The 19,786-nt window shown below is 41.0% G+C and overlaps 1 protein-coding gene across 2 annotated transcripts in view; it reads right to left on the bottom strand.

The window, feature by feature from the left end:
- DMXL1 (Dmx like 1) overlaps window positions 1-19,786 on the bottom strand; it is a 214,922-nt gene that overhangs the window by 146,604 nt on the left and 48,532 nt on the right. For both annotated transcript variants that reach the window (XM_068247113.1, XM_068247117.1), the window contains exon 2: window positions 12,350-12,475. In XM_068247113.1, coding sequence (XP_068103214.1) covers window positions 12,350-12,475 — 126 coding nt within the window. The remainder of the gene's footprint in view (window positions 1-12,349; window positions 12,476-19,786) is intronic.

Below are 19,786 nucleotides of genomic sequence, written 5' to 3' on the forward strand. Positions count from 1 at the left end.
TCCCACAGGAGAGGTGAGGAGGAGAACAATGTCCTGGGCCTGCATTTGTTTATGAGGACATCTTAGCTATACAAGGTGGGCCATTTATATGGATACACCTTATCTATGGATACACCCCATATACCACAACATACCATCAATTTTTTTGTTCCAACAGTCTTGGAGGGATCTATCCAATGTGAGTTAGTATCAGACCAATAGTGGTGGTTTTGTTTGTTAACTTCACCATTCACATAAAATGGTGTATCCATATAAATGGCCATATTAAGGGTATCCATATAAATGGCCCACCCTGTAGTTAGGTCACCTCCAAGTGGTCCGTTTTCCAAGGTAAATAAGGCCAGTTTGTCTAAACTTGCTTGGCAAGTTAAACCTCCCATCCCATTTATTAATTTAGTTTTTTGTATTTGTACATGCTCTAAAACTTCAGCATCCTTCCCACAGTGTGTTGGCCAAAACTATTGTCAGATGAGACATCACACGTGCACCCTCCAAAACTGTGCACTGTGTAAATAATGTAAATAATTGGGTAAGCACACGCGCACGCACGCACGCACACCCACACCTGTTATTCAAGATAACAATACTGGGCTTAAACATACACCTGAAGTGAGAGGAATATGGAGGTTGATATTTACTTCTTTTTAAAGAATGGAAATTGGCTGGCTGTCCTGCTGATCCTCTGCCTCTAATACTTCTAGCTGTAGACTCTGAACAAGCATGCAGATCACTTGCTCTAATGCAGCTGTGCCCAACCCAAGGCCCACGAAGACAACTTTTGTGGCCCACGGAAGTGTCCTGAGGAGGAGGAGGAGGATCGGGGATTGTGTCATACTATGTCATAGGTTTACACAGCGTAGTTGCGTTCTACGCAGTAGCGCAATTGCGTTCTCCGCAGTAGCGCTGTGATAGTTAAAGACCCTCATCCATTGGTTGCTGCAGGAACCACCCTACAATAGGAATCAGCCTTATTCTTATTGGAGGGAGGTTCCTGCAGCAACCAATGGGCGAGAGTCTCTAACCATTACAGCGCTACTGCAAAGAACCCGAGAAATCTATGACGCAATCGCCGATCCTCCTCCACAGCACGATTTCTTCCTTTGCTCTCCTCATGCGCGTCGGCTCTCCTTTCCCAAATGATTTGCCATTGCTCCGGGCCTCTTATCTCAGGGAGCAGTGTGACATCACACCCTACCAGCCTGTCAAGCTGAAAAAAAAAACCTTTGCTTCACGCTGACCTTTACCGGCAGCTAAGCTATGGCAACTAATTGAGACCCGGCTTCTGCTGAATAGTAGGCCTCAACTACCCTCAGTTCACACAGCATTTGTGCTGGGCGGGGGTGGGGGGAATCACCCAGAAAGCCTCCACGCACGCACGCAAAACTTCTCTTAATATGAAGTGTGCCCCTCGGGCAAATAAAAAGGTTGAGCAACACTGCTCTAACGGAAATCTGACTGGATTAGCTGCATGCTTGTTTCTTCTTGCATATAGTTCCTTAGAAATTCAGTGCTGCTGTGTTATTGGTTCATTTAGCCACATCAAAATGTCTTCTCTAGCGTGACATCACGCACGCGCATGAGCTGCTCTGTCGGCCCTCCGTTCCCCACATAGCAACAGAACCTGTTAGCTACACAGCTGACATGCATTTGTAAAGGCCGGCCCAGTAATGCGGGTCTGGACCCCCGACATCAGTTGTTAGGTGTGTACCCACTTTAAGACCGCAGTTGCAGATTTTCCTTGAATTGTATACACTAGAGTCAAGCCAAGCATTCGTGTTTGATTGTTCTGCTTTAATCAGCTGATAGCAGTGTGATGTCAGCAGGCTTCTGCAGACAGAGATTAACAAGGAAGAAAAGCTTATCAACCAGCAGCTAGATTTGGACTCAATATATTTCTACAATTGAACTTCTACAATCTTTCCAGCAAATGCAGCTTCATGCAGGGTGGTATATATTATACACAAACCCTGACAGGCTGCACATGCATGACACAAGCTCATGTTCATCTTTGTAGTAAAACCTTATCTTTGGAAAATGTTCATATTGTTGACAAATGTGCATTTATAGCACTTGTCAAGTGGTTCTTCAGACTCCTGTTATTGCATTTGTGTTTGTGATTTTTTTTTTGTTGTTCACACTGCAGATTCAGAATTGCACATTCAGAAGCATCTTTACTAGTACCACTGTTAAGTGGCAATTTGGAGACCTTCACAATGGAAAACTGTAAACAAATAAAATACTATTGGTTAAAAAAAAAAAGCATATTGCTATTCTCAGGCATAGCTTCATCAACTTCCTCATACAGGATCTTCTAAAAAAATTAGCATATTGTGATAAAGTTCATTATTTTCTGTAATGTACTGATAAACATTAGACTTTCATATATTTTAGATTCATTACACACAACTGAAGTAGTTCAAGCCTTTTATTGTTTTAATATTGATGATTTTGGCATACATCATGAAAACCCAAAATTCCTGTCTCAAAAAATTAGCATATTTCATCCGACCAATAAAAGAAAAGTGTTTTTAAAACAAACAAAAAAAAAGTCAACCTTCAAATAATTATGTTCAGTTATGCACTCAATACTTAGTCGGGAATCCTTTTGCAGAAATGACTGCTTCAATGCGACGTGGCATGGAGGCAATCAGCCTGTGGCACTGCTCAGGTGTTATGGAGGCCCAGGATGCTTCAATAGCGGCCTTAAGCTCATCCAGAGTGTTGGGTCTTGCGTCTCTCAACTTTCTCTTCACAATATCCCACAGATTCTCTATGGGGTTCAGGTCAGGAGAGTTGGCAGGCCAATTGAGCACAGTAATACCATGGTCAGTAAACCATTTACCAGTGGTTTTGGCACTGTGAGCAGGTGCCAGGTCGGGCTGAAAAATGAAATCTTCATCTCCATAAAGCTTTTCAGCAGATGGAAGCAAGAACCCACTTTTGAACCAGAAAAAGCGGCAGAAGTGCCTGACCTGAGCTACAGAGAAGCAGCACTGGACTGTTGCTCAGTGGTCCAAAGTACTTTTTTCGGATGAAAGCAACTTTTACATGTCATTTGGCAATCAAGGTGCCAGAGTCTGGAGGAAGACTGGGGAGAGGGAAATGCCAAAATGCATGAAGTCCAGTGTCAAGTATCCACAGTCAGTGATGGTCTGGGGTGCCATGTCAGCTGCTGGTGTTGGTCCACTGTGTTTTATCAAGGGCAGGGTCAATGCAGCTAGCTATCAGGAGATTTTGGAACACTTCATGCTTCCATCTGCTGAAAAGCTTTATGGAGATGAAGATTTTATTTTTCAGCACGACCTGGCACCTGCTCACAGTGCCAAAACCACTGGTAAATGGTTTACTGACCATGGAATTACTGTGCTCAATTGGCCTGCCAACTCTCCTGACCTGAACCCCATAGAGAATCTGAGGGATATTGTGAAGAGACAGTTGAGAGACGCAAGACCCAATACTCTGGATGAGCTTAAGGCTGCTATCGAAGCATCCCGGGCCTCCATAACACCTGAGCAGTGCCACAGGCTGATTGCCTCCATGCCACGCTGCATTGAAGCAGTCATTTCTGCAAAAGGATTCCCGACCAAGTATTGAGTGCATAACTGAACATAATTATTTGAAGGTTGACTTTTTTTGTTTTAAAAACACGTATCTTTTATTGGTCAGATGAAATATGCTAATTTTTTAAGATAGGAATTTGGGGTTTTCATGAGCTGTATGCCAAAATCATCAATATTAAAACAATAAAAGGCTTGAACTACTTCAGTTGTGTGTATTTGAATCTAAAATATATTAAAGTCTAATGTTTATCAGTACATTACAGAAAATAACGAACTTTATCACAATATGCTAATTTTTTGAGAAGATCCTGTACATCAGTAGAGCAGGCCATATACACATTGATTTTCCCGTGCGATTTCAGAGTGATTGATTGACTCAATCTATGGCACCAACATGTCTGATTGTCTGGGCCAACTTAAAGCTGCATATACGCGATACAATTTTCCGCCAGATCAATGGTTCTATTAGATAATTTCCGATCAGATTCTGATCGATTTTGGGTACGTCTCAATGCAAAAATCGATAGTTTCTTATCAGATCACTGGTCGATCTGATGGAAAATTGTACCGTGTAGATGGGACTTTAAGGAACCCAAAAGCGAGATAAGCTGCGCTTCCCTACACATTTCAAAACAAAACACTATGCAGCAGAAACCTCAGTCAACTACAAAAAAAAAAAATTAGAAATATTGTGCAAAAGTTCGTTTCAGTATTTCAACTTAAAAGGTGAAACTAATATATGAAATAGACTAATTACATGCAAAGCAATATATTTCAAGCCTTTATTTGTTATAATTGTGAGAATTATGGCTTACAGTTTATGAAAACCCCAAAATTAAAATCTCACAAAATTAGAATATTACACGAAATCAATAAAACAAAAAAAATACAAATTGAAAAAACGTCAGACCTTTGAAAAATATAATCATGCATATGTAATCAGTACTTAATGCAGCTTGGCATGTATGCCATCAGGCTGTGGCACTGCGGAGGTGTTCTGGAAGACCAGGATGCTTCAATAGTGGCCTTCAGCTCTTCTGCACCGTTTGGTCTCATGTCTCATCTTTCTCTTGGCAATGTCCCATAGATTCTCTATACAGGGTACAGGTCAGATGAGTTTGCTGGCCAATCAAGCACGGTAATCCTGTGGTCACTGAACTAGGTTTTCAGCATCTCCATAAAGCTCGCCTGCGGAAGGAAGCATGAAGTGCTCCAAAATCTCCTGGTAGACAGATGCATTGACTCTGGACTTAACAAAGCACATTGGACTAACACCAGCAGACATGGCTGCCCAAATCAACACAGACTGTGGAATTTTCACACTGGACCTCAAGCATCTTGAATTGTGGACTTATCCATTCTTCCTCCAGATTTTGGGTCCTTGGTTTCCAAATCAGATTCAACATTTTCTCTCACCAGAAAAGGGAACTTTGGACCAATGAGCAACATACCAGTGCATTTTTCACTTTAGAACAGGTAAGACGCTTCTGACGTTTGTTGTTCAGGCCCAGCTTGACAAGAGAAATAGGACATTTGAAGCCCATGTCCATGATCCGCCTGTGTGTGGTGGCTCTTGATGCACTAACTCCAGCCTCACTCCACTTCATGTGAAAGTCCACAACACTTTTGATCCCATGCAGGCTGCAGTCATCCCTGCTGCTTGTGCACCTTTCTCTTCCACACTTTTTCCTTCCACATAACTTTGTATTACCGTGCTTTGATACAGCACTTAGGGAATATCCAAATTATTTTGCAATTACCTTTTGAGGCTCTCCCTCCTTACCTTAGTGTGCCAATGATGGTTTTCTACGCAACTGTCAGGTCAACAGTCTTTCCCATGATTGTGATTCCTACTGAACCAGACTGAGAAACCATTTAGTCTCAGGAACCCTTTGCAGATGTTTTGGATTAATTAGCTTAACCACTTCACCCCAATGCGGTTTTTACCCTAACGGACAAGAGCGATTTTCACCTTTCAGTGCTCATCCCTTTCATTTGTCAATAGCTTAAAGTGGATCCGAGATGAACTTTTACACATTGCATAATTGTGTTCCTTTCCTATTGTTTATAGGGCATTCCTCAAGCCAAATACTTTGTTTTTGTTTTAATACTCTAATTCCCTATAAACTAAAGAAGCCCCGCCCACAGTTTTCAGAGAGCCTTGGCAGTAGCAAGGGCTCATGGGAGCTCAGTCTGGGCAGGAGGAGGGGGCGGTATTACTAGCCAGAGATTTCAGAGGCAGAGGGGAGGAGGGGGGATTAGGTTTTGTGCTGATGCTGCAGATAAGCTTGGCTGCGTGTAATGCTTACAAACAACATGGCTGCTGTCATTGTATCACAGGAAGAAATAATCATATTCTATTAAAGCTGTATGCAGACAGATTTGCTGTTTAAACCATCTAAACGGTACATAAGATATATAGACAAGTTACTTGTTATAGTTAGTCATCTAGGATCCGCTTTAATCACTACTAATCACAATAAAATGATCTATATGTTTTTTTCCCCACCAATTGGGCTTTTTGAGGTGGATATTTGTTTTCAGTAATTACTTTATTTTCTATGCATTTTAAAAGGGAAAAACAAGGAAAAAATGAAAAAAAAAATACACAATTTCATCCCCTATAGTTTTAATATAAACACTGCTACTGTGCATAAAATCCACACATTTTAAATGCCTATTTGATCTGGTTATCACAAGATTTTAATTATGTCCCTAGTACAAAGTATGGTGACAATATATTATTTGGAAATAAAGGTGTATTTTTTCACCACTATTTTCATGTGCATGCACGTGCACGTGTGAGAGCGCGCACGTGCGCAGCAGCACTGTCTGACTTATAAATAGGTCCTGGAGCTATTAAGAGGCTCTAGAAGGACGTTTTTATAAGTCAGCTTGTCATTAAATGGTTAAGCAAAGAATATTTAACCTTTTCGCAATATTCTAATTTACTGACATTTTTTATTTCAGGGTTTACATAAGCTGTAAGCCATAATTTTTAAAACTATAACAAATAAAGGCTTGAAATATCTCGCTTTGTATGTAAGAAGTCTATTTCATATATTAGTTTCACCTTTTAAGTTGAATTACTGAAATAAAATGAACTTTTGCACAATATTTAAATTTTTGGAACGTCACTGGTATACGCAATATACACTAGAAAAGGAAAAACTATACAGTGGAAAGTCCTCTGTTTTGAACACAAACAAAGGCTCTTCTATGACTTGAAAAACATGCCTATTTTGCCTGAGAGGTAAAGAGTTTAGGGAACATACCAGAGCGGTTTTCTCTGAATAACCTAAGATGGACTGAGATAACTAGACTTTAATTCACAAACCTTAACGGCCATAACTAAGTGTCACTTGCACTTTTTCACATAATCAAGGCAGTTTAACTTTGTCAAGTGACATATGGTAATAGCCAAGTTTGATACTCACCTAAGAGGAGGAAGGCACTGGATCCCTTAGAGAGCCCCTCCTGTTCTCCTCTCCGCCAGGCCCGATTCCATCCTTAGACTTTAATATCAAAGAGACCGTTGAGGGCTTCTTGGAAGGCCGTAAAAGTACTCAGGTCTCCAAGTACCTCCGAAGATGCACGGCTCCATTCTGTGCATGCTCAAGTGTGGACTCACAAATGCACAGTACGGAGCAGCTCATCTTTAGAAGTACACAGGTACCTGAATACTTCTGAGGAGACCAGAAGACGTAGCTGGCGGAAAATTTGAACACGGGCCCAGCGGTGGAATGAGGGGATGAAGAGAGGAACGGGAAGGTTCTTAGGCTCAGATATTAAACTGCAGTCCTTGAGGGCTGCATCTATGCCAGTGTTTAGGATGGACTGAGAAATGGAGAAATGTGTTCTACTTAATGCAACACACCATTCCCAATTCAGTTCCATCAATTCATTTGAGCTGTGCCAAAAAGGTGTGAGGACCTCAGCCCTTGAGGACTGGAGTTCAACACCCCTGCAAGGGATCCAGAGCCTTCACTCCTCTTAGGCATCTAACTTTTTTTTTTTTGTTTTACAACATTAGAAGTGTCCTTTGTAGCTTAACTATTTTCTCCACTGTTACAATAGCCTCAATTCACCAGAGAAAAGTTAGTAAGAGATAAAAGGTCGGTATTTTATCTCATGCAGTATTTTAACCCTTTGTTTGCAATTCACCACTGTGAGAGGATAGAGAGAGGAGTGTCCGATAGCAGGCGATAATGATGCGATAATGGAGCGATATGGATGTGAAAACCATGCGATAAACGGTCGATAGTTATGCGGTGTTAGTGATTTGCATGTGATACTTTGCCTCTTTGGATGCTGGAAGTAAAGGATTGTGGGTAGAAGGAGGAGGTTATTACCAGCATGTGACCGGAGAGGGTTTCCCGCCCTGTTTTTGACCCTCTCCTTCCATTAAAAATCCCTCCCTTCGTTCTGCATATCAAGTATATTAAGCAATATTAAGCATTTACAATATTAAGTGGATGGGTGAAACCGAGGAGGTTATTTGGATACATTTTCACACTCCCGATGAAAAATGTATCCAGAACCGCCTTCCTTTCGCCCATCCACTTAATATTGTAAATACTTAATATTGCTTAATATGCTTAATATTGTAAATGGGCTGCTCTCTGGTGCCTGAAATATGTACAGTATAGGCTATTACTGTGTGCTGCTAGTAAACTAGCTGCAGAGTGAGCTGCAGCAGCTGTGAGAAAAAACACATATCTCCAGGTACATTCAGGGGATAAATAGATGAAAAAATAACGAATGGCCACACCCCCTTTTTTCTCTGGTGAATTGTGATTGAGAAAAAATAACGACTAACTATCGCCTATTTATCGCACATTTATCACACATTTATCGCATGGATTTCTCTCTGTCGATATTTCACCCTATACTTCTGGAGAATTGCTACTTGGAGATATCACAGGAGGTAAATTACCTCCCATGAGATAAATAGGTCGGTAACCACTGGTGAATTGAGGCCTTTTAATTAAAATGACTAACTTTCCCTCCACCCTCTAAAAACACCCAACATATTCACCTATGGTGGTCTTAAACTTTAGAGTCAGGAAAACCCTGACTCTAATGGACTGCCTGGCATTTACAGGCACAAACCTGAGACCAGGCTATCCTGAAACTACCCCCATCCTACATTTACCTCCTACTGGGAATGAGATAAGAATTATGAATGCCTCATGCTTTACCAGCTGTGGTCAGATGTTAACAAGTATCATTCCTGAAGTGCCCCTGAAAGCAGTGCTTGTTTACCCTGTATTCAGTTGTATTACTAGAGGTGAATTAATTAACAGCACAAATCAATTTATACCACCAGTGCTCTTTCACACCATTATGGAAAAGCTCAAAAACAAGATTAAAAAAAATAATAATTCTGGTTGCATATCCCAGCACTGCTTCACTGCTATGTAACTGCATACAGGCCACAGGCTAGAGCAACCATTGTAGCTCTGCGATTAGAAACCAGTACACTGAAGACAGACATAAGACACAGTCGTTTCCCAACACCCACCGCCAGCTTGATAGCTATTGGGCAAAGGAGAAATGCCTGACTGCTACTGTTGTATGGCTAGGTAGTGAACTGGTTGAGGGCTCTGCCTCTGACACAGGAGACCAGTGTTCGAATCTCAACTCTTCCTGTTTAGTAAGCCAGAACCTCTTCAGCAAGGAGTCCTTGGATAAGACTCCCTAACACTGCTACTGCCTACTGAGCACGCCCTAGTGGCTGCAGCACTGGCGGACTCAAATGTTCTAAGTCTTGTTATGACTTGTTGTACACTGCCACAGGCACAGACTGCAAAGTCAGCATAAGGAAAGGCTGTCCAAAACCATTAATTATGATTTTGAGGAAACAATTTTTGCAAGCATGCATCGGGCTCAAAATAGGATGGACACCCCACCATTTCAGTTAGGTAAAGCAGTTATATCTATAATGCATACAAAAGATATGTATACATGCCAGATTTTGTCAGCCATAAAGATTGTTTGAAACACTGTAAGTTTAAGTATCTCTGATGCCACTGACTACACCGGTCATCTTCTGTTATGTTGGAACAGCAACAGTTAACTTTTATTTATGTTCTATCATATTTAGTCAATACATACACCAGAATGTGCTGTGTCTCTATAACATCATTCCTAGAACGTTCCTGGAAACACTCATGGAAATCTTTCTGGAGGACAAATACAGAAAGCTTTATCCAGCTACACAAAGATTCCTACCAAGCAAGGTTTCTTCTTTCTTTTTGAATCAGAAAACCCCAAAACGCAAAGTGAGCGTTGCAGAATTAAACGATTAAAAACAAGTGGTCCCTGCCAAACATTTCAAGCTGATGCAAATTTCATGCATATCTATGCAACTTGAACTGGACCAAGCAAAATAATCAGCTACTACATTTCATAGGCACAGTTCCAAGCTACATATACGGTACTTGCATAAAATACATCTAAAATTTACTTGAAACTTAAAGTTTTTAGCCTCTCACTAACAATCTGTCGCTGGAAATGGCCCATCCAATGCATTTAAATTGCATAAATGACTGAGATAGTAACATTTTTAATCCTAAAAACCCAATTAAAGAGAATCAAAAGCTTAAAAACGACTTGTCATAAAATAACATCAGTGATAAAAATATATAGATCTATGATAAAAATAAATACTAATTCTTTCTGCAAGGTAATGAATTCTATTCATTAGCCCTGAAGCAACGCCCCCGTCTCAATTTCGCCCCTGGCGATTTCTCCTGGCCAGCGCGCACAGCATTTTGGAATTGCTGATGTCACTGGCAATCCCAGCTATTGAGTCCGGCTTCATTTGCAAAGTCTCGCGAGATGACGCATGGTAAACACCTGCATCACCTCACGAGCAAGAGACACGGAGGAGCGGCAGAGACCAGGAACCCAAGCTGAAGCTGCTGCATAGCGGGGAGAGACAGGCTGAAACAGGGAGAGAGGCTACTGGCTGCACATCGGGGAGAGACAGAGGATTTAGAGACGGCTGCAGGAGGATGACGTCATCAGTCCTTCCTATCTGCACGGGATTTCCCAGGCACATTTACATGAAGGGGAGGGCAGAAGACTGGAGGGGAGGACAAATGCTGGAGAGGAGGCACAAAGCTGAGAGGTGTACTGTCCCTGGCTTCAGCATGAGAAGCAAGATGGCGGTGCTGCAGCAGACACACATGTGAGTCTATTCTATCCACTATGATATACGAGATGTAAACTTTATATGTTTATTTAACTGTACAAAGTGCCTAGACTGCATATCTGTATTGCCATTCAAACCTTTTTTTGGCTGCAGGTAGTCTTTAACCCTTAAGGCTAATTTCACACCAGGACGTTGCGTTAGAGGGGGTGTTAAGGTCTCATAACGTCCCCCTAACGGAACGCCTGGTGGTGCAGGATCTGGACGTCAGAGTGAGCCGCATTGTGCAGCTCACTCTGGCGTCAGTGATGCCGTGATGCGCACTCTTGTGCGCATGCGGCATCACGTGGTCCCGCCGGCCAATCGCCGCACAGAGCGGCTGCTCCAGGAAGTAAACACTGCACGTCATAACGTGCAGTGCATGTTAATTAGCCATGTGCCTGGCCGCTCTCCGCTCCTCCCCCACATTACTGAGCATGTGCAAGCAGTCTAACGCGGCTCAGCCGCGTCCAAAGTACTGCATGCAGTACGTTGTCTTGTGACGCAGCGTTACAATGTAACGCAACGTCCGCACTGTGAACAGCCCCATTGATTTTTCATTACTGTGCGGTGGGCTGCGTTACAGGCTGCTCTAACGTGCGCCTGTAACGTCCCACTGTGAAACCAGCCTAAAACTAAAGATCAGTTTAGCTTTACTTACAACATGTGACATGATGAGATACATATACACATGACACTATTCCTACTAAGAAATTATGTGAAGTTCCTTTCTGTTTTCCAGTATAGGAAGCGTTGTTATTTATTCAAAAGCGCTTCTCTGAGCTGGTCGATCAGCTTGGTCGAACTCTGCACCTTTCTGAAGAGCTTAAACAACCAAGAAACAGTGAGTGACAGCTTTAGATAAGGTTTTACTGCAGGAAAGTTTAAAAAGTCATTATTTCTGCTTTTTTCCCCCCTCAACTTTAAAGTCAGAGTGTGGATTCTGAACTGCAACTGTGACAATCTGATGCTATGTTATACATAAAGCTATAGGACTAAAAATAAAAATATGAGTCTTTTTTCTTTGCTACCAATGTTCTATTTATTATCCATAGTAGACACCTACAATTCATTAGCTCTCAAGTTTATTTTTGTTTCAGATTTGCTTTAAAGTCCATCTCTGGCTAGAAATACAAAAAAATAAAACATTTGTGTAGGCAAAGTGTACGCACTCCCCTCCACAGAAAAGCCCGCAGTGGCACTGATACTATTTTTTTCTTTATTACCACAGGTCCCAGCCTCAGGCCACTGAGGTCTGTAGGAAGTGTCCACATGGTGTTCAGGGCCATCTGTATCATTGCCCCCAACCTTCCCCTAGTACTGATTATCAGAAGGGACTTGTCAAGTTGTTAATTTTAGAGGAAGCATCTGTAGGATACTGACAAGCTTTACAATGAGTACAGGGAGAAGAAGAATTAGAGAAAAAAAAAAAAAAAAAAAAAAAGGACCAAAAAAACCTGAAGGATCCATCCTGGGGAGGCCAGAGTCTACACAGGTGGACTTTATTTTCTCAGATTAGAATTCTATGGTACGGTAAATGCATTTTACACCATAGATTATTTCAGCAAAGAAGATTAAAAGAAGTTGTTCCTACCCGGCCCTGCTGCATGGAGCAATCCACACATCCCACCAAAACATTGCCATGCTTAACGCCAGGAATCACTTGCAGCCTCTCGAAGTCACTTCCCAGAATCACCACATCACACCCAGATGCATAAGCCTGTGGAGAGAACAGAGGACATTTCAAAATTAAGTGTTGCAACGATGTAGTTTCTTTTTTAATGACAAATGATGCTTTTGCCGAAATCACATGCAGGAAACACAAAATACTGCCTGAATTCTACTTTTGAGGAACTGGGCCAACTCAATCTGACACTTTAACATATTAAAATAGATGACCTAAAACCATTTTGTTAGATTAGTAGTTTCCAATAGACTGAGGTAGGGTTAACAATGTGGTCTGCTTTTTCTAATAATGTTACTGTGGCTCACATTTGCTGAGATTACCTCATTTCATGTCCCAGTGACATGTCTTCATGATAAACACAAAAGTGATCTTCCTAGCTGTGACACAGACTGTAATAAACCTACTTTCATAGAATGAGGAAAGTTTAAATCCTCTTGCAGATTTTAACCTCGGTTGTATCCTTATGGAAAAGATTCCATCACTTCATTTTATGACGACTCTGTATTACATCAGTCGTGACATCACCCCAAGGATGTAAGCAGAAAGGATATCAAGTTTGTTACAAAAATTACTGATTTAAAAGGAAACATTTGCATATTTGCAAAATTAAGATAGTAGAAAATTACGTGTTCTACTTGTAGTGATCTTGGAGATAGTTTTAAATTCTAAAATTACACCTTGTCATGTAGCGGCAGCTCCAGGAGGCAATTGATGTTGCCACTGCTTAAAGCGTAGATATTACACTGATCAAACTATTTCCGATCAATGGCCCAATTGATTTTATTTTGCTCATAAAACATCCCGATAGAGTGTTCTCAGATTTGGGGGAAAAAAAACAAGGTGTAGTATGTCAGACACAGTAAAAGCAATCAAATCAGACAAAGTGAATATGCACAATGTTGGACTGTCTGAAAGACCAGGAACAAGGCAGATGTGGATCATGAACCCTTCCACACTCTGGTACTAGTGACTGCTATGCTTCAGGGGAAGAAGTGGGCAAAAAACCAACACTAGAAATGGAGAACTGGAGGCACCAATAATATTTATTAAATATATTAAAAAATGTAACAGTTCAAAAATGGAGGATATTGACCCCCCCCTGCAAAAAAAAAAAACCCAAAAAAACGCAAGCATTTTTTATTACAATTGTACGTCGTTAACCAGGAATTTTTAAACTACTAGGTTTTACCACTAGGATTCTTGAAAAGAATGGGTTGTGTCATGGGCATGTTATGGTAATCTCCTTATGGAAAATGACTTTGCAAAACGCACAAAACATCAGGGTCCAATGCACAGCAACAATGACACAGCTCCCAGCGATTGCTGACAGTAGTGTGAATCCAGGCTAAATATGGGAGAAACTGGTTGCACCGCCAATATAACCACTTCAATTTTTGTTAAGATGACCACTAATGGTACAATTTGCCAAACGATTGTTTATGAATGATTCTTCCCATGAACAATTGGAAATTATAGGTTGGGACCACTAATGGACAAAAATCCACCAATCCAATCAGATTAATGAAATAGATCTCATTTTCAGATCGATCCCTTCAATCTGATTGGATTGGTTAGGAGATTTTTGTCCATTAGTGGTTCCAAACTATAATTTTCTATCGTTCATACGAAGAATCCTTCATAAACAATCGTTTGGCAAATTGTACCATTAGTGGCCACCTTTACTCCAATTATAGTAGACATTTAAGAAATGATATAAACAGGGTAAGCAGCAGATACAGGTGGTCCTCAGCCTTTCTGGTCTGTTCTGCTATTCAGAACAATTCGGCTGAGGAACACAGCAGGTCATTTGTTTCATTACTATCATTGATCCTCAGGCGTTGGAATCTCTTGTGGTAATATTAACAAGCATTGACCCAATCAGGGCTGTGGAGATTGGAGTCAAGGAGTCGGAGCAATTTTGGGTACCTGAAGTCGAAGTGGGAGTCGGTGGTTTCATAAACTGAGTCGTCAGAGTTGTAAGTCAGATGACTTTTGTACACAATCTACAGCCCTGGCAAGTAATAGACTAAGGAGTCGGAGTTGAGGGGTCTGAGCCATTTTGGGTACCTGGAGTCGGAGGTTTCATAAAATGAGGAGTCTGAGTAGGATGATTTTTGTACCGACTCCACAGCCCTGGACACAATGTATGCCCTCCAATATTTCCCTCATGAACTACTACAGGAAAAGCTCCTCTGATAGCAATATTCAATAGTATGAGTGTGTAAGAGGAAATATGTGAAGCATACGCTGCTGCATAAGCAATGCCACAAACACATCATCTAGCTACCACTCCTCTCCAGGAATGTTGACTAAACAAGTCCTGTGTGTGTGTATATACGTGCCTGCAGCAGAGGAGACTGAACCAGCTGAGAGCACTCCAGCAAGGATTCAACTGGAGATTATGCAGCCCAATGCCAGCTCGGTACAACTGCTGTGTAAAGAAAGAAGAGCTCTGTGTATTTTTCCAGTTTACATTTCTTCATTTGTATTTGGTTTCCCTTTCCTAGCTCACAGGACACAATAGGTACACAGATGAAACAAATCCATTTCACATCAGCTAAGGTTTACTTCTGGTTTAATTATCACCAGAACGGACTGGAACAAAATGAGAGGGGAACGGCCTGAAATGCAGAATTGATGTGTATAAATTACAACATTATGAAAATCACCCACTCACCCCATGTCCAATTACAGCAATAAATAATTAACCTATTCATTTTATAGCATTTTCTTATTCACAAGATAAATTCAATCATCTTCCATGACGCTACAGAGTACAGCACAGACAACAAAACACACAGTACAGTCACAACATTCAGCTACACAAGTAAAACACATATACATAGTTAATACATGAATGATAGCATCCAGATACAGTATACAGGGACATGTTTGATAGAATAAGCACAGCAGGGATGAGAAACTATGTGGAACACTGTGCCCTTATGAGCCTACAAACTAGAGCACTATATCCCACTGAGGTTATTAAAGTGGATCTGAGAAACTTTTACTCATTGCATAACTGTTTCTTTCATATAGTTTATAGGGCATTCCTCAAGCCAAATACTTTTTTTGTTTTGTTTTAATACTCTTAATTCCCTATAAACTAAACAAGCCTTGCCCACAGCTCCTTTTGGGCCTTGGCACCGTAGCAAGGGCATATGGTAGCTCAGTCTGGGCAGGAGGAGGAGGAAGAGGTTACTAGCCATCGATTTCAGAGGTGGGGGGAGGAGGGAGGAGGAGAGGGGACTGAATTTACACACAGGCAAGCTGATGGCATCTCTAGCCCTCAGCCTGTGACAATGTGACAAACAGAACATGGCTGCCCTCATTGTATCACAGGAAAACGTTTGAAGCTGTTTGCAGCTAGATATGCTGTGTTAACTATCTAAACTTAGATAAGATATATAGACAAGTTACTTGTTATAGTTAGTTTTTCATCTTGGATCGGCTTTAAAAGGACTCCAAAAATATATAAAAGAAAAAAGAAAACCTGCCCCAAATACAGTATACAGCACAATTGTTAAAAAGTTAAATTCCTCAAAAAAACTTGTATATTTGTTACAGGTTCAGTAGATCAATTCAAACAAAAGCAAGCTTTACCTGTAAACTGAATTCTTTTAAAAAACAATATTCTGAGCATAATTATATACTAAACATACTTCTTAACATGCAAGTAAGTTCCAATTATAACCAGCAGCACTGAAGTGAAATCCTTGGATGACTACAAAGTGAGAAAGAACAAATTTAGACCATATCTCTTTGCTTGCAATTTGTGAATAGTTGTGACATTTCACTAGGTATGGTTAATAAGATGCAAACAAATCCCAGTTGATGCAGGATAATGCAAATTTAAATATATGCAGCTTGAAAACAAACCAATCAAATTTTACCTCAGTGAAATTTGATTGGTTCATGCTTAAATTTGCATAGAAAATCGGCATAATCCTGCATCAACTTTGAATTATCTGCATCTCATTGACCATCCCTTATAACATAAAACTGAGAAATTCATTCCAATGGAACAACAAATGTAATGTCGTTTTTCCTGACCCAGACAAAATTCATCCAAGCGAAGAGACAGTGTTCAGGTAAAGCTATCTATATATTGGGCTGATAGTGGTGGGGCGATCTACAAGTGATAAAGTACTCCAGTTTTGGAAATCGGGCAGCGGGCGGCAATTTTACCACCTTGTACCACCAGATAGTGATTTAATTAATTATTGCTCTTATTTTTGAGGAAAATGATTAGGCCTGGTTTCCATGAACGCGTGCTTGCAGGCAATGCAGGTGACCACTGTGACGGACAGAACTGCACTACACTGATTTTTCCACGATGTGGCTGTGATCTCATTCTTTACAAATGAATAGGATCATAACTGCATCAGGAAAAAAATCACCAATGCACAGAAATCTAGGTAACCAAGGTGTTCCAATTCACTGCAGAACTGCAACACATGAATGGAAATATCAGAAAGTACAGTCTATGCACTTTCTGATGTCTCTGAGGATCGCATCACTGTGCGTGGCCCAAAACACGGGTATAACCGCACCGGCGGAGGCAAGGCATAAGGGATAGTTCACAATGACCAGTTACATTGCAGAATAAGGGCTGGTGCACACCAAGAGCATTTCGAAAAGCGCTTGGTTAATGTATTTGAATGGGACAGAGCACACCAAACGCAAGTCCTGCAGCATTTTTGCTGATTTCTGAGGCGATTCAGCCTCAATGTTAAGTATAGGAAAGTGGAAAATCACTCTGAAAAGAGCTCAGTCAGACCTATTTTCCAAGCGTTTTTGTTACAGAAGCTGTTCAGTTACAGCTGTACTGTAAGTCTGTAACATAAAAAAAGCTACACCAAAACGCTCCAAAAAATGCTAGGCATGCTTAGAAAGTCGCTAGGCACATGCCTAGAAAAATCACTTCAAAAAGCACTGAGCGTTTGCGATAATGCTTGCGCTTTTTTGTGTGCACTGGCCCTTTTTCTGCATGTCATCTCACTGCCCATACAAATCTACTGGTCTGTTCGCATTTCTGCTTTGCAACTAATAGTGTTATTCTAACTTGCAGGCTTTGAATTAACATCTGTGTCCAGTCTCCACTGCAATTTTCACACGCACGCACACACACTATAACAGGTAAACTTAGCCTAATGGCTCATACACACGTCAGATAAAAGTCTTTGGAAAATGAAAGATCACAGACCAATTTTACCCCTTTCATGTAGTATGAGAGCCATACCTACACAGTCTATTCTATGGAGCTAAACTCCCCATCAGACAGAAATCTTTGCAAGATGCTGCACACACAGATGCTGTACAGACACAAAAGAACAGTATCTGCAAAAGATCTGTTCCTGCAAAAGATCCATTCCTGCAAAACGCATTCATAGTCTATGATATCTGCAGCTGTCATACACACCTTGTTTAACGGACAATTATCTATAGATCAGATCCACCAGGTTGGATCTTCAAATCGGCAGATAATGGTCTGATCTGCAGATTAATGTCCATTAAACAAGGTGTGTATGGGATCTGCAGATATCATAGAATATGAATGCGTTTTGCAGGAATGGATCTTTTGCAGGGATTGATCTTTTGCAGATACTGATCTGTTGCGTGTGTACGGGCATCTTTGTGTGCAGCATCTTGCAAAGATTTTTAGCTAATGGGAAGTTCAGCTCTATAGAATAGACTGTGTAGAGTATGGCTCGTCTACTACATGAAAGGGGGTAAAATTGGTCTGTGATCTTTTATTTTCCAAAGACTTTTATCTGACGTGTGTACCCACCTTAAGTCAAACCAACACCCTTAAAGGAATAGTCAGGCAAAAAATAAAAAAAATCAGTTACTCACCTGGGGCTTTCTCCAGCCCATTGCACCCGACTGTCCCATGCCGACCGCTCCACTCGCCGCCACGGTCCCTGGTTCCCCGCACAGTGCAGAGGATGACCTTGAGGATGACCTGTGTGAAGCGCCGCTGTCAATCATGGCCACGTTGTCTGCAGCGCACTGTGCAAGCACAGAACTACTTATGGGGTATGCTACAGACCACCTCTTATTAATGAAGCTGCAGAACTGCGATTACTACAGCAGATTGAAAACGCTGCAAGTAAAAATGAGGTCATAATTATGGGCGACTTCAACTTTCCAGACATTGACTGGGGTATTGAGGCTACCCATTCTGGTAAAAGCAGCAGATTTCTGGCAGCACTACCGGACAATTACTTGACTCAAATGGTAACGGAACCAACTAGGGGGAATGCGTTACTGGATCTGATCATTTCTAATAGACCAGATAATGTATCAAATGTGCAGGTTCAAGAACATTTGGGAAATAGTGATCACAACATGATAACGTTTGATCTGGTAACTGATAGGCCACGGGGCAGCGGGACCACTAAAACTATGAATTTTAGAAAAGCAAAGTTCAATCACATTAGGCAGGCACTAAGTTTGGTGAACTGGGATAATGTACTACAAGGGGAGGACACTGAATGGAAATGGCAAGCTTTTAAACTTATTCTCAATCAATATTGTAGTATGTATATCCCATATGGAAACAAAATGTCTAGGAATAAAAAAAAATCCTCTATGGAAGAATAGAAAGGTTAGGGATAAAATGAAGAGGAAAAGGAATGCCTATAAGGTCCTAAAACAGGAGGGGACCGAGGCTGCACTAAGCAATTATAAGTAGCGCAATAAAAATTGTAAAAAAGAAATTAGGCTGGCAAAGATCGAAGCTGAAAATCAAATCGCTAGGGATATCAAATCTAACCCAAAAAAGTTTTACAAGTACATCAACTCTAAAAAAAGAAAGGTTGACAGTATAGGACTCCTAAAGGATGAGGGTGGGAACTCAATAGTGGATGACCAAGGTAAGGCAGAGTTATTAAATGCTTTCTAGACAAGGCACCTGGCCCGGATGGCATGCATCTTCGGGTCCTAAGGGAATTAAGTTCAGTTATAGCTAAGCCCCTTTATCTTATCTTTTGTGACTCTCTTGCAACTGGCAGAGTCCCAGTGGATTGGCGTACAGCCCACGTTTTCCCATTATTTAAGAAGGGCAAAAAATCTGATCCAGGAAATTATAGACCTGTAAGCTTAACATCAGTTGTATGCAAACTATTTGAGGGGTTACTAAGAGATACTATACATGACTTCATAGTAGAAAATAATCTTATTTCTCAACATCAACATGGGTTTACTAAAGACAGGTCCTGTTTGACTAACATGCTCAGCTTTTATAAGGTAGTGAATGCTAATATGGATATTGGGAATGCTGTAGATGTGATATACTTGGACTTTGCAAAGGCCTTCGACACTGTTCCCCACAGAAGTCTA

This window comes from Hyperolius riggenbachi, chromosome 1, assembly GCF_040937935.1.
Source record: "Hyperolius riggenbachi isolate aHypRig1 chromosome 1, aHypRig1.pri, whole genome shotgun sequence".
In the NCBI taxonomy this organism is placed as follows: Eukaryota; Metazoa; Chordata; class Amphibia; order Anura; family Hyperoliidae; genus Hyperolius; species Hyperolius riggenbachi.